Here is a 14,006-nt window from a genome sequence, read left to right as displayed (position 1 = left end):
CCAGCTGAACTGCATATCATATTACAGAATAAGTTTAAAAGAAAAAAGAGGAAAAAATCAGTTTTTAAATAACATACCACTGGCTTATAAAATGCTCTGTATATATTTATGTATTCCCCTTACATTTACTTTTCGTGCAGAGTTCAAGTGGTTGTAACATATGTTTTGATTTGTCTGTTTGGGGTATGGGGGCTTTAGGCTTAGCTTTCTCACTCTGTGTTAGTATAGCCATGACAGTGTGATCCCATGAAGCTCTCGGAGACCGAGCAGTATAAATATTTGGACATCAGTAAATATTCCTTGGGTTGTGAATTTGATCACGCAAACACCAACACGAGTGTCTGTTTTTCTTTAAGCAGATAGCATCTGAACATGCAGATGTGGATTGTTGAAAATGTACACCAGTGTTAAGTTATTCATACACACAAGCGCAGCAGACGCAGCATTAATAACAAACTACCGAGCTTCCGTATTAATCAGGTTAAAGAGCAGTATATTTTTAGAGCCTTTTTTTCTTTTTTCTTTTGCTTTGACTTCTGCATCCACAGGCTCTTTCTTTTGGTCATTGTTAACATCAGGTCACTTCTCATAAACATTTAGATCTCAGTTTGTTTCCTTGTCTCTCCCCCACCCCTCTTTTTTTTTTTTTTTTTTTTTCGTACAAATGTCCAAATCAGAGTGACAAAGTTGGCTGCCGCCACCTGCAAGCGGCATGCCAGTGATCAAAACGTTTTTGGTTTTTTTTGGTTTTTTTTCTTTGAATGCGTGCATTTTATTTGCATCGGTTGACTTTTTTCTCTCACTGTTCAGTTAATGTGGCAAAAAAAGACATCAAACAGTGAGGCGTTTGAGTAAAAGGGGGGAGAGGAAAAATCAGTAGCTTTTAGCCTCTTTAATTTAGCTTCTGCTGCTCTGCCACTTATGACATGCAGATTTATGCTCTTGCCGTCTCATCTAAAGTTGTATTCCCCGAGCCTTTCAGATCAACAAATACTTGTGATTATGAGTGATGCCACCGAAAAGCACAACTGAATTATTTATTATTTCGACAGAGCCGAGACGGTTCTTTCTTCGGTGTTGGAAAATGTTTTCCTTGTGTTGTGGCGAGTCTGATGTTTGAAAGGCGATTTTGCTCAGGAGGTCTGTGTTTTCTCACCAGTGGTAGTGGTATATTTAGAAGTTGATTATGGATAATCAGCTGTAATGACGGAAGTGCATGGCATGTGTGTTTAGACTCAATGCCATCATCATGGAACGCAGAGCAAACAGAGCTGTCTTATTGACTTGAGATTTAGACATTAGGCATTTTCATGAACAGATTCATGCATAGCAAAACATAAATGCCGGTAAAGTGCATTAAACGTGTGCACGATCTCTCTCTTTCGATCGCTTTAAAGTCGGGATCAAAGATCGGCTGCCTCTCTCGCGCGTCCTATCATCTGTTAGGAGGTCAGGTTAAAGGTGAGAGGTCACAAATGGCTGCTTGTATCCTCTCAACAGGAGCGATGTGGTCACGGCCTCTATCGCAGCCATAAAAGCTGCGACACTGCTGACCAGGGCAGCCAATATCCAATATTCTATCACTGACCTGTCCCTGTTTCCTTTTTGTCACTGGGAGATGTCCCTCAGATCAGGGTCACTGCTTTTTTAATTCAACTAGAGGAGCCATTTCTTGCCCATAATGACTCCATTAGTCTTGCTATCACCTTTGTCCATGTCCCCCAAAATGCCAATGGTCTCTACGCTTTTCATCGAGCCTAATTTAGACGCAGAGCTTATCCCGGCCACAGATTCAGATCCAATCTTTATTACTTCAGGATAATCTTTTACTTTCTAGAGTCTGGCATCAAAATCTTTAAGGCTTTAAAGGCATAAAGGAAATTTTATGTCACCGCTTTTCTGGTTCTCCAGAGCACGACTCTATTTACAGCCCTGCTTCCTGTGGTGTTTATTTGAAATCCAGCTCGCACAGTCTGGATCAGTTTAGAATATCCACACAGCCACAGGCTAACACTCATGGTTAATGTCCTTCAACTACAGTCAATGCTTCAGCTAGAAGGCCCCAAGGCTACTCTGACATGCTTCCTCCAAAGCAGTCCTCAGCCACAAAACCCTCTCCCAGAAACGCTGTTTCCACTCCCTCGCCCAGACTCGTATTCCCTCTGTGCCCTCTTGTATTTGGAATGTATTGTAAACACGGTCAATGCCAATATGGTCCTGCAGGACAAAAAGCAGTTATGAACTGAGGTTAAGTGTAAGGTTGTTTTGTATATGACGTGCACTTGGGCACAGAGTGATGGTGCACAGGCGTTTCAGAAGAACGGTACTCTTGACTGCCATGTGATTAGTTTTGATGGGCTTGTGCTTAAAAATTGCACAGGTGAGAAAATCTCGACGCACCCACAGATATGTGTGGATGTGTATTAGAAATTCTCGTAAACTGATCTTTCCTTCCTCCTCGCAGCGCTGATATTCACGTCCCTGCGGGCTCTCTAAGGGTTACTGAAAAGCTAGTCTCTGTGTAAACACACGATTTCCTCTATCAGCTCCAGAGATGATGACAGCCGAGTTTAGGCTTATACGCAAGTTTTTCACTTCATAGCTGTTCTGTGTCTCTGTGAAACGATTAAATGGAAATGATAAAAATTAGTGGTTTTGATTACTTTGGAATAAAAGTGTCTCCAAGTCTGAATAAATTGTGGATCACAGTTATTCTCACAGTAGTAACTGTTAAACATTTGTCAACTGATGGCAAGTTTTAATGTTGGTTAACAAAAATATTAAGAATGCAAAGAAAAAAAGAAGTCCAAGCTTTGAATAATGATTTTTGTAAGAGTAGTTTGGTGGTTTAGGTCTCCAACCTGAGAATTTTTTTGTGCATTTTTCTCCAGCTCCCCTGAGAGGAAGAGGGGGGGGAAACGCTGTGAGCTTCAGACAGCCCCCCGTGACCTTGTTGCTTTATTATTCTTTTGACGGTTGCGTTGAAGGTGTTGAAATGTGGAACAGAACATGAGAGACGATGACCGGCCGAGTTTCCCTTCTCTCGTTGTCCCTTCGAAGTTGAGGATATAAGGCGCACACGGCTGCGGTTGGATTGTTTAGACTGACACCTCGAACCATAACGCTAGTCAAAGAGAGGAAGAAATGTGTGTATTTACTTGTGATAAATGCACTCTCAACACGGCTCTTTCACTGCTGCGCAATGGTGGGCTCGCATATTATGCAGCCGGCGCTAATCCAAGCAATTCTTAATCCTTTTTGGATCATGTTTTATGTGATATTAGGGGCCTGTAAAGAAGTAGCTAAGTCAGAGGGATTAAAAGCTTTACATGGAGCTACTGTTTTTGTTCAAACTAAATTCACTTTGACCCAGACTAAGAAAAACTCACTTATCTTGTAAACGTATCATTTTTGCCTCTTGCTGCTGCTAATGTATAGCAACAGAGTTCTGTACTATTGTAAAAAGTTGCATCAGTAACATGTTGATGTTTGTGTTGCAGGAATGGCAGAACTCCATCCAGAAGAATGCCGGCTTAGCCTTTATCGAGCTGGTAAACGAAGGCAGGTAGGTAACTCCGACCTGCCTCTCTTCTTGCAGCAGCACTAAATTATCTCTCCAACCTCCATTCATCAGCCACTTTCCAATTTCACCTTCCTCGGATCGCATCGTACCCCTCCTCCACTCGGGCACCCGAGATCCTCAAGGCCCGTGCAATATGGTGGCTGTTCAAGACAACAATCAATGGTTGAAAAGCGCAGAGGGACTTAGGGGAGTGAGGATGGAGGACCGCTGCGTTCAAGGCTCCATTCAATACCTGCTTATCCCAGTGGGACTTGGGGAGAGAAAGAGGGTTTAGGTAGAAGGTGATAGGAGCTCTGAGTGCTGGTTCCTCTGCAACACTTGGGAAATCGCTCTTAATTTGCCACTCGGGCCTTTCTGCCTGAGCCTTTATCTGTCGGCTACCATCTCTGTTTTTCAATTATTCCCACATATGAAGCTTCATTTTGCTAATAAGAGGTCACCCTTCTTACTCTGGCTCCTTTGTAGTATTCACACTCAGTTTCAGGTTGGTAGAGCAACACTTTCTATTATTGATCCTCAGCTTTTAGAATTGGCAGAGGGTAATCCCAAGTAACACAAATGAGATAGCAATGTTATCATTTGACGTGTTTGTCTAAGAAAGTGTTAGAAAATTACTTTCCAGACTTTGCTGTTATGATACATGTAATATATAATATAATTTTTCAATCAATCTTTATTTATTACAGACTCATAGGAGGATAAACAAATAAGAAATACACTCAAATCGCAGTCAACCCAAAAAGTACTTCAGCTATTAACAACTTTGGCGTTTGTGACATATAATAATTTTAAGCTTAATATACTTGATATTCTTAATACGTTATCTATGTATCCATCCATCCAAGTTTTAAGTATGTGACACTTTTCTTTGGGAAAATAGATTCAGAAGTGGAAAACCATCCTACGTTGTGAGTATGCTGTACTTTTCAGGGATCGGGCTATATTATGATGTGGATTAATCTTTCCTTTTAACATCCTAATTTTTTTGCATAATTAATTAATATTCATTATGTCAATGTACATGATGGATTTTCTATTATTCAGCTGTCAATTACTTACAGTGTAGTTTGTATCTCCTTTCATGTAAAACACCCAGAAGTTGGACAGCTCACACCCTGAAAAGTACAGTTACTATATGAGATGGAGATGTATATTGTTTGGTTTTCACTACTTACAACAGTTAATGTAAGTAAATGTATCTTTTTTCTGTAAAAACCTGACTTGTTAGCCCCTAATTCTAGTTGCCTATAAGATTTACGCCATTTTCTGTCAGTAAAGAAAATAATTTGGTGCAGCTCTGCTGGATTTTCTGGTATGCAGGTATGACCAGTCCATCCAAACTGCTTTTTTCCCGAATTTTCTTTCCAACAAGATTTTAAAAGTTCTTCTAAAGTGGCACGTGCTTAATATGATTGAATTTTACAACCCTATTTTAACAGGATTTGACCACATGTGCAATCATTAACTTGGTGCGGTATAAAGAAGGGCCAGTGGTTAGGTTATTGATAGTGGGGCCGGAATAAGGACTCGGAGGTTGCAGAGGCCCCAGTGCCTCCGCTCCCCTGCTGCACTGTGCTGAAACTGGAGGCTTAGGTTACAGCCATCCCGCTGCCAGTCCCAGCCTGCCCCCACCTCTCCTCTCTGTCCACCGGTCTGTTATTGTTCCACTTTGCACAGTCCTGACCTGTGGGGCTGCGGAGAGGTTTCTGTGACCCGTGCACACACATAACATGCATGTTTCATCAACACTGATAAGAAGAAGGAGGTAGACTACATATGTAGCAACACAAGCAGAGATCCTCCCTCTTGTCAGATGCATATCATTAACAGATCAATTAACACCTGCACCCCAGGTAGAAGACAAATGTGCTTTGGGTTGGTTTTCAAATTAGATTTTCTGCTTATTTCGCACGGTTCCTTTTCAATATTTCATGGATATTACATGGCGGGTTTATCTGTAGGTTTAAACAAGCTTTAAATACAGTGATGCTCTCGATTTTGTGAAATTTCGAAGCGTCTGAGGCTAAATGACTTATAAGCTGTTATGTTAATGAAGGAATAAATCTTACACAGTATTGCAGTGTACTGATGGCCACTCTCCCATCTGCCCTCAGGCTTCTGAGTCACACCATGAAGGACCACCTGGTTCGTGTGGCTAACGAAGCTGAATTCATCCTCAGCCGACAGAGGGCCGAAGACATTCATAAACATGCAGAATTTGAGGTAAGATGCTGCGCAGTTTAGGCAAACACACAAGCATGAACACAAAATGCCCATTGAAAATATTTTTATTACGGAAGAAAAAAAGTATTAAAAAAAAATACGAAAATGTATATAAACTGTGATTTTCACCAGCCTGGCGCAGGAAGTTTTCATAGACACTAAAATCGTTTGCCACAATTTATCTTAAAGATGCAAGGACAGCTTTTTCAGTGAATTGGAATCAAAAATATATCATTAATTATATTTTAATAAGGATGAAGGATGTTTGCAAAATCAGTCTGGCTTTCCCCCTGTGTGACCCATGGCAACTTTATCCATTTCAGCAGCTTTGACTGCTTTGATAAGAATTCTTGACTTGTTATTGGTATGCTCTGACTGTGTATATGTTGAATAAAAACAAACAAGCGGTAAAAGTGGTGGGAAAGGTGCCGATCCAGTGGCTACTTTAAACCATAAAGTTGTAGAATCTGTCACAGTAAATCTAGAAGACAAATGTTTACTTTTCAAACATAACCCTGGCTAATTGGGAACATAGAGACACATACAGATGTAGTTTCAGGCGCGTGTTAACTGCTTTGCACATACAGTTTGGCTAGCCCCAGCTTAGTGTTAATTTATCCCTGTACATCTCAGTGTAACGGTGGACTTGCCTCTGTGTCTTAACTTCTCCTATTCCTCCTTCTAGCTCTCAGGACAAACGTTGCCATTCACATGTAGCCGCCGGGCCAACTCTGTCCTGACCCGTAGGCACCTCTCGCTGCCCCTTCGCGAGTCCAACTCCACTTCACTCCCCCGACTCTTCTTTCTAGATCTCACCAAAATCATTTCCTGTCCTGCTGAGATCCTGTCCATTATACTCCCACTGGGGGTGTATTTTGCCAATGACAGGAATATGGCATCCTCCCCTCTCTTCCATCCCTCCCACCATCATTTCTCAGGAACCTGCCAGCACTAAAAGCTGCAGACAGACCTGAGAGGTGCTGGCCTGAAGGGCTCACTGTGTGTAAGCCTTGGCCCCCACTTGGCAGTAAAATGTGATGCTTTCTTTTTTTTTTTTTTTTAAGGTTCAAGGAAGGGTCTTTCTTACATTTGGGTAAAGTAGAATCCCTTAAGACTGCAGAAAGTCAATCACAGGGGCGGAGGCACAGCACGTGCACTTGAGCATTTATACAGTGAAGAGAGCAAAACATGGCAATCACAGGCTAGACTGCTTTCCTGTGTGATTGTCATGTTATTCGGCTGAACCCGTACTGCTCATACAGTGCCAAGTGTCAGTCATTTGCACAGTATTGTTTGACATGATTTGACCTTATCATCATCAGCACTGACTCTTAGAGTATGATTAAGTTCTGCAAGGGTAATACCGGCAGTTTTTGTTTTTATTCCAGTCTATGCAGGTTTGGGCATTTGGCAAGTAAAAGCATCTTACAGTAGGTTGCTAGACTGGCCGATCGACAGACCAGGCAGTCAGTTTGCACACGATGGCCCCAAATGATCCTGCGCTGCCTCAGCCTTCTGCTGTGGCCGTGGGCCACGTACTCTTATTGTAACCATGTCCTATCCCTTCTACATTTCTCCAGCATACAGGTCCTGATTGCTAGCCTGGCATGTTGAGCAAAGAACAGACTCGCTGTCCTCGGGTCTGCAAATCTAATATCTTTCTTTTTTTTTTTTTTTTCTTCTTTTTTTTTTTTTGCTGTGTTTTCTTGTTATTTTCTCTTTCTGTATTTCTACATCTCTTCCAGCTGAGGCTTCTGGGCTTTGAAAACCTTTAAAATGTGTACTGAAATAGGGAGTATTGCAAGAATAAACAGTTGAACTGAGTTCAAGCCTTAATAAATATAAAGTCATTTGTGTAGTTACCTACACAAACTAAATAGTCTATGATGGATTTTATGACAGAGTTTATCAAGACGCTTCTGTGAGGGGTAGCTACGTGTATGGAGACTGAATTCTTTCTGCATTTTAGGGCATTGTGGGTTTGTCAGCATTCACTTTCATAGATTTTGTTTCCATATTACGTGCAACAAAGAAAACGTAGGTCCCTCTGCAAAGGTAGCTGTGTTTTGGGGTTGTCATTTGTAACTTTACCTTCCCTTGCAACCTCCCAGCTGTCCTTAATCAGATACCCAGCAAAGCTTGTCCCAAACTATGCTTCACAATTGAATTCCCCACTTAAATGCAGTTGCTCCACGGTGACCTCTGAGAAGAAGCGAACCCTGATAAGTCTTGCTCTGATATTGCTGTATTGATTTTTGCCTCTATACAAGCTCTACTTGAGCCTGCTGGAGCCAATGGTTTCATTTTGCACTGCCACAATAAAAATAACAGGCCAATGAAAGGCCCTCCACCCCCACCCTTTTGGGGGGGGGGTTGTGAAATAATTTTCAGTTATGTCCCAGATTTTTAAAGGGTTGTTTCTCTGCATTGTGTTGCGGTGACACTTCAGATTGGTTATTGTTTTGTGAGGAAATAAACCTCCAAATGGGCCCCCACAGCGCGTCATTTGAGGTATCAAAATAAGGTTTTCTGAAGGGGGGAAAAAAAAGAGAGCAATTCCCTCCCCATCCTCTGCTACATCTGAGAAATTCTGTTTTAAACAGCAGCAGCAAATCTCAACCAAGGCACCAGCAATGAGATTAATTCGATCCATAAAAACACAAATTTATGTTTACTCCTTGTCAGATTGCATATCGTTGAGAAGGCAGTGATAGAGGAGCGTTTTGATTTAGATACCCGTTTGCCTCAGAGACGTAACATATGCTTTTTCTCTCTCACTGTCCCTCTCTTTCTTTCTCACTCACACTCTCTCTGGCTCTCTGTGGGACAGAATTGAGTTATCTTTGGCCCTGAGAGTAAGTTATTACAGCGGGCTTAGGGTGAAACAGAGATGAAGATAACTAGGGGGGAAATCCAATTACCTTTTAGGGTTCTCTATCTAATAGGATCCTTAATGTGAAGGAGATCTGCAGATCGGATGCTGCCGCCCAGCACAGCAAATGATAGACTCCGATATCTTCCACGGGAGCTGGGAGGAGAGGAAGCCCGAGAGATGGAAAGAAGGAGAGCGAGAAATCGAACTCCCTCTTTTTATGGGGCTGTTCATTAGGGATGAAATGTGGTGGGCTCAGGGGCAGAAGGGCAGATAAGAAGGCTCAGATAGGGAAGAGTGAGCAACACCCAAGTCATTTCTATTCTTACTCTTCCTTCTTGCTTCTTGCCTTTTCCCCACATATAGCCTCTTGATTCATCCTCTGCTGCTCTCTGGAGTAATTGATTTTACTGTTTGAGAGATCCAGTGAAAGCCAGACGACAGCGCCTAATTAGTGCTTGGTGTCACTGTCTTCCCTCTGCTGAGCTTGTAAAACGATCTGGCCCTTCTCTCCATGTTAATGACATTAACATTGAACTGATGCTCATTATGTTCTGTTATCATAAACCTGTAGTCTGTGGATGAGCGTTTACCACAAACTGTCAGACTGTGCTGAGCATCTCAGAGAAACTCTGGCTAAGGATGCATTTTACAGATAACATCTGTTAAAATAGTCTGAATCACCGAGGTTAATTTTTTTAATGTAGTATACACCGATCAGGCATAACATTAATATAACTAACATGTGAAGTAAATGACACTGGTTATCTGGTGGGTAAGATATATATTAGGAAGCAAGTGAACATTTGTCTTCAGTGCTGATATGTTAAAAACAGGCAATATGCACAAAATTGTGGGTTTGACCATCACAAGGGTCGAACTGTGATAGCTAAAACTCCAGCTCTTGTCGGGTGTTCCCAGTCTGCACCAGTCATTATCTGTCAAAAGTGGTCCAAGGAAGAAATGGTGAGGAACCACTGACAGGGTCATGGGCAGCCAAGGCTGATTGATCCATGTGGGGAGCGAAGGATGCCTGTGTGGTTTGATCCAGCATACGAGCTACTGTGTCTCAAATTGAAGAGGAAGTTGATGCTGGTTCTGACAGACAGATGTCAGAAATCACAGTGCATCAGGTTCTTGTTTATGGGGCTGCATAGCAGGAGACCAGTCAGTGCTCGTGCTGACCCCTGTCCAACACAGAAAGCCCCACATTGGGCACGTTAGCATCAGAAGTGGACCACATAGCAATGGAAAAATGTGACTTGGTCTGATGAATTATGTTTTCTTTTACACTCCAGTGATTTAATATCTGTGACTGGAATAATATTTTACAGTGAAATGATATCTCTGCTTTCTCTAAATTTTATTGACTGCCAATATAATTTTCTTGCAAGGCTATTGCAATGCTTTAGCAGAAGTCTTTCTCCCACTCTATAGTGCATGAGAATTATAACTTCTTTATTTAGAGACAACCTTGTTGAGGGAGTCATGTCAGCATGGCTGGTTTTCTCCATCAATGGAGAATAAACTTGACCCTGACTTTCCAACCAAGCACCTGCAAAGTTTCAAGACTGTATCTTAAACGATGTCTCTTGACGTTAGCTGTCAACAGATTTACTGTTCAGACAATCTTAGCTGTCATAACTGGTGATTTTGTGTCATTCTTTACTTTTAATTTGAGGTTACTTGATGAACTAATGAACAAACTTGTCTGCAATACCTGTCTGGTGCTAGTTATCTGAAAAGATAGAAGAAATAAATCAAGCCAAACCTAGATTATTACTACCTCTGCTGAGGTGGTTATATTTTTGGTAGTTTTCGCATGTGAGACATTCTGTCTGTAAACAGAAAGGTTTTGAATGAATTCTGATAAAAACTTTGTAGAGATGTAGACTGGAGTCAGCGGACTTAACAATCCATTAAAATTTGGCTCACGTTCACCAAGGTCTGTAATGTTCATTTAATAATTCTTTGGTTGAAAATGGACAAAAAAGCCTTAAAATGTAGAAACTATTATTCTTACTATAGTGGTGTTTATTGCCAACTTATAGAAAGTAACACATAAAGATATAAAGTATGTCATATTTGACCTTTGACCTCCCTTTCAAGGCCAATAGATTGATCTGAATGTCTAAGAGATAATAATGAGCTATATATAATGTGAGGTTATATATTAATTAAATGGCATAACAATTTGAATACATGTGCCATCTTCATGAATAAGTATGTATTTTGTTTGAGAAGCAAAACCAACCTGTGATCAAAAACTTTCCCCCCTTGATATTTTTCATTACTCATTTAAAATAATTTTACTAAATAATTACTTATGTTCCGTTTCCACATGAATAAAAAGTAATAAAATAATTATACACACAATTATGTCAAGTCTATTAAAATGGGCTTCAACAGGAGAAATAACAAAAGCCACTTTGCTCTAGTTTTTACTGAAATGCAAATTTCTAGAAGTAAATTTAAGAAGTACAAACAAAACAAAATGAGCAAAATACTTTACTGTTTTCTTATGAGTGATACAAGTAATGCCCGGCGAGAGTGAGTGCTAATGCAGTTTCCTTATTTTTCTATTTCTCATATACCTAATAAATCGTCACTGTGGGGAGTGGGGGATACTCCACCACACACGCAGGGGAAAAAGTCAGAAACCGTAACTCCCAAAGGCTGTTTTCACCACCACATTCGCAGCACTCAAACTGATAGCTGCCACCAACTGTAGCCTGCTGTCATGTAGTTGTCGCTGCTGTAATGTAGTATGTCAGCAGGGCTGGTTTACCGAGCGTCTCATTACAGGCAAATCTGTTATAAAGAGAATGAGGGGGGGGACCCAATAAAACAAAACAAGTGTCTTTGTGCGATAGTATCGCACCACCATGAGAACAGGGGCACATTTTTAAAAAGAAAAGTGAGAAACTGCACCTAGTTCTCCAGCCTGGACAGCAGGCTCCTAACATATAATCACGTTATTGTCAAAACACGCAACACCTTGACAAACTTTAGTGTTTCTTCTGGTCCTACACACACACACACACACACACACACACACACACACACACACACACACACACACACACACACACACAGCACAGCATTGACTGTTTCACTTAAGACGCCAAGAAATGGAAAAGGAGAAGTGGGTTACAGAGAGGAGAACAGTAGTCTCAGTCCTGCTGTCTTGTCAACATAATGAAGTCCCCAGGTACCTCCTCCGCAGCTCCCATCATTATTACTGACCACCTCACCCCGAAATATGACTTTACTCCACATTTTCCTTTGTTTCACTCCGACACCATCCCTTTAGTCACTGGAGGAATGTTCTCCTGATATTTATATATATATTTTTGTTCCTATTAATGGCTGAAGGTGAGCTTGTAATGCTGGATAAAAGCACATCGCTGTCACTGCTGTATGCTTTTTAGATGTTTTTATTCACAATGAGTCTGTTTGCTGCTTTAATTCTTTTTTATTTTTATTTTTATTTTTATGTTTTTTTGGTGGAGATTTGCTTTTACATGCAGCTTGAGCACCGTGCCACTAAAACCTTGCCTTCCTGACTTCTGGGCAACAGCAAATTCAGGAGAGGTGCAACCAAATTTTTCATCCGGTTGCGTCCTGCCTTCATTTGACTATTTTTCATCTCCAGATGACATTTTAACACGAATGATTTTTCACGTGGCACGACCTTGAAGCTGTGCCGGAGTTATCGCGCAAGGAGATGGCAGCCGTGCAGACTGATGTGGCAAAAGGAGGGCGAGGTTTTTGCAGAGACAAGTGGTTTCTGGGTAAGAAAAGATGAAGAGGCTGCCAGCCAAGCATGGTGACCAGTCCATTAAAGATCAGTGTGAGGGGAGGAGCCGGGGGAGGAGAAAGGAGGAGAGAGATACTTTGATAAGTGTTGTGCCTGCGTTAACCTTGATGGTGGCTATAGCAGTGGGCTGATGCCAGTAGCAGGGATCTGTTTCGACTGGATTAGATTTTTTTTTTTTCTCTCCCTCTGGCGCTCCAAGAGAAGAAGCAAAAAAATCAATACTTGGGAGCACAGCATGACAGGAGCATCATTTCAGAATTGAAGTGGCTGTCAGGCATTGTCATTTGCTGACTTTTGTTCGCCATTGTACTTTTAAGCCCTCATTTTTCTCCCCCTCCTCGTCCTTTCACTCGTTTCTTCCCCTGCCTATTGTCTGAATTCCCCTGGTGACATTTTATGTTGCAATTTGAAAACTCGAGGGCAAGAGATCAAGTGCAAGAGAATCTCTCTGCAACCAATTGGTGGTGGTGGTGGACCGATTCGCCATCTACTTTTGTTTAGCAACCGCCCCCCTCCCTCCCTCCCTCCTTTCTCATTTCATCCCCTTGTCTCACTAGACCTCCATTGTGTTCCAGGAGGAATTTATTTGTAGTATATTTGCATTCTCTGATGCCAGACAAGGACAAGCCTGATGTCTCGCCTTCCTCTGGACAGTTTCTCTGCCCGTTCGTAAATGAAACCCTCTGGGAGTGCTTGTCGACGGATGTGAGAAATTGGAGAATCTCGTAGAGCAATAGGCCCAGCCTTGGCGCACTTGTATCCCTGACGTGCCACCAATGTCAAGAGATTGCAAATCAAGCGCTTTAATAATATCTCTGCTGGTTTTGTTCCTTCCTCCTGTTCTCCGTCAGAACCTCGAGACCCTGGCTTTGTCAGACGGCGTGTTGAAGGCTTGCCGTGGCACGGCAACACCACTAGACCTTTCTCTGTCACTCTAATTGATAAACATAGGGCTGATATCTTGTAATGAGCCTCCATTCTCCGGCCTATTATACTGGTTAACCCTCTCAACCCACAGAGGGAGAAAAGGAGGGGAGCCAAGGCATCATCTAACAACTACAGCATTTAGATAAAGCTGACACTAGTACAACGCTGCGTGTAGATGTGAAAGTCTACTCCTCGTTTTCTAACACCCCCCACCTCCGCTTATTATTTGTAGTCAACACGGCACAAACACAATCTGTTGGCAGCCTCGGTAACATTTAGCAGCCACAGAAAGCTTGCGTGTTTGTTTTTCTCTCGTTATAAACTCGGCTTCAGCTGTGATTAAAATTCATGTGATTTTGTTTTGTTTTTTCTTTCTCACGCTTCATCTCTGCAGGTGCGTCTTGCTTATTTTCCACCATTGTGTGATTTTTAGAGATGATTGTTGTTCTTTTCACCCTCCAGTCACGTCTGGCTAGGCCATTTCCTTCCCCAAAACTCCAACACACATCCCTAGTTATTTATTTGAACTGTAGATGAATTGCGGGAGACACGACTCAGCGTAATTGACTCGATTAATGCCA

At 41.8% G+C, this 14,006-nt stretch overlaps 1 protein-coding gene across 5 annotated transcripts in view; it reads left to right on the top strand.

The window, feature by feature from the left end:
* lrba (LPS-responsive vesicle trafficking, beach and anchor containing) overlaps positions 1-14,006 on the top strand; it is a 176,210-nt gene that overhangs the window by 71,474 nt on the left and 90,730 nt on the right. For all 5 annotated transcript variants that reach the window (XM_082537099.1, XM_082537101.1, XM_082537100.1 and 2 more), the window contains exons 34-35: positions 3,501-3,565; positions 5,698-5,806. In XM_082537099.1, the coding sequence (XP_082393225.1) occupies positions 3,501-3,565; positions 5,698-5,806 (174 nt within the window). The remainder of the gene's footprint in view (positions 1-3,500; positions 3,566-5,697; positions 5,807-14,006) is intronic.

The sequence above is a fragment of the Aulonocara stuartgranti genome, assembly GCF_965226115.1.
Source record: "Aulonocara stuartgranti genome assembly, chromosome: 6".
NCBI classification, from domain to species: domain Eukaryota; kingdom Metazoa; phylum Chordata; class Actinopteri; order Cichliformes; family Cichlidae; genus Aulonocara; species Aulonocara stuartgranti.
This window is presented reverse-complemented; position numbering and strand designations above follow the sequence as displayed.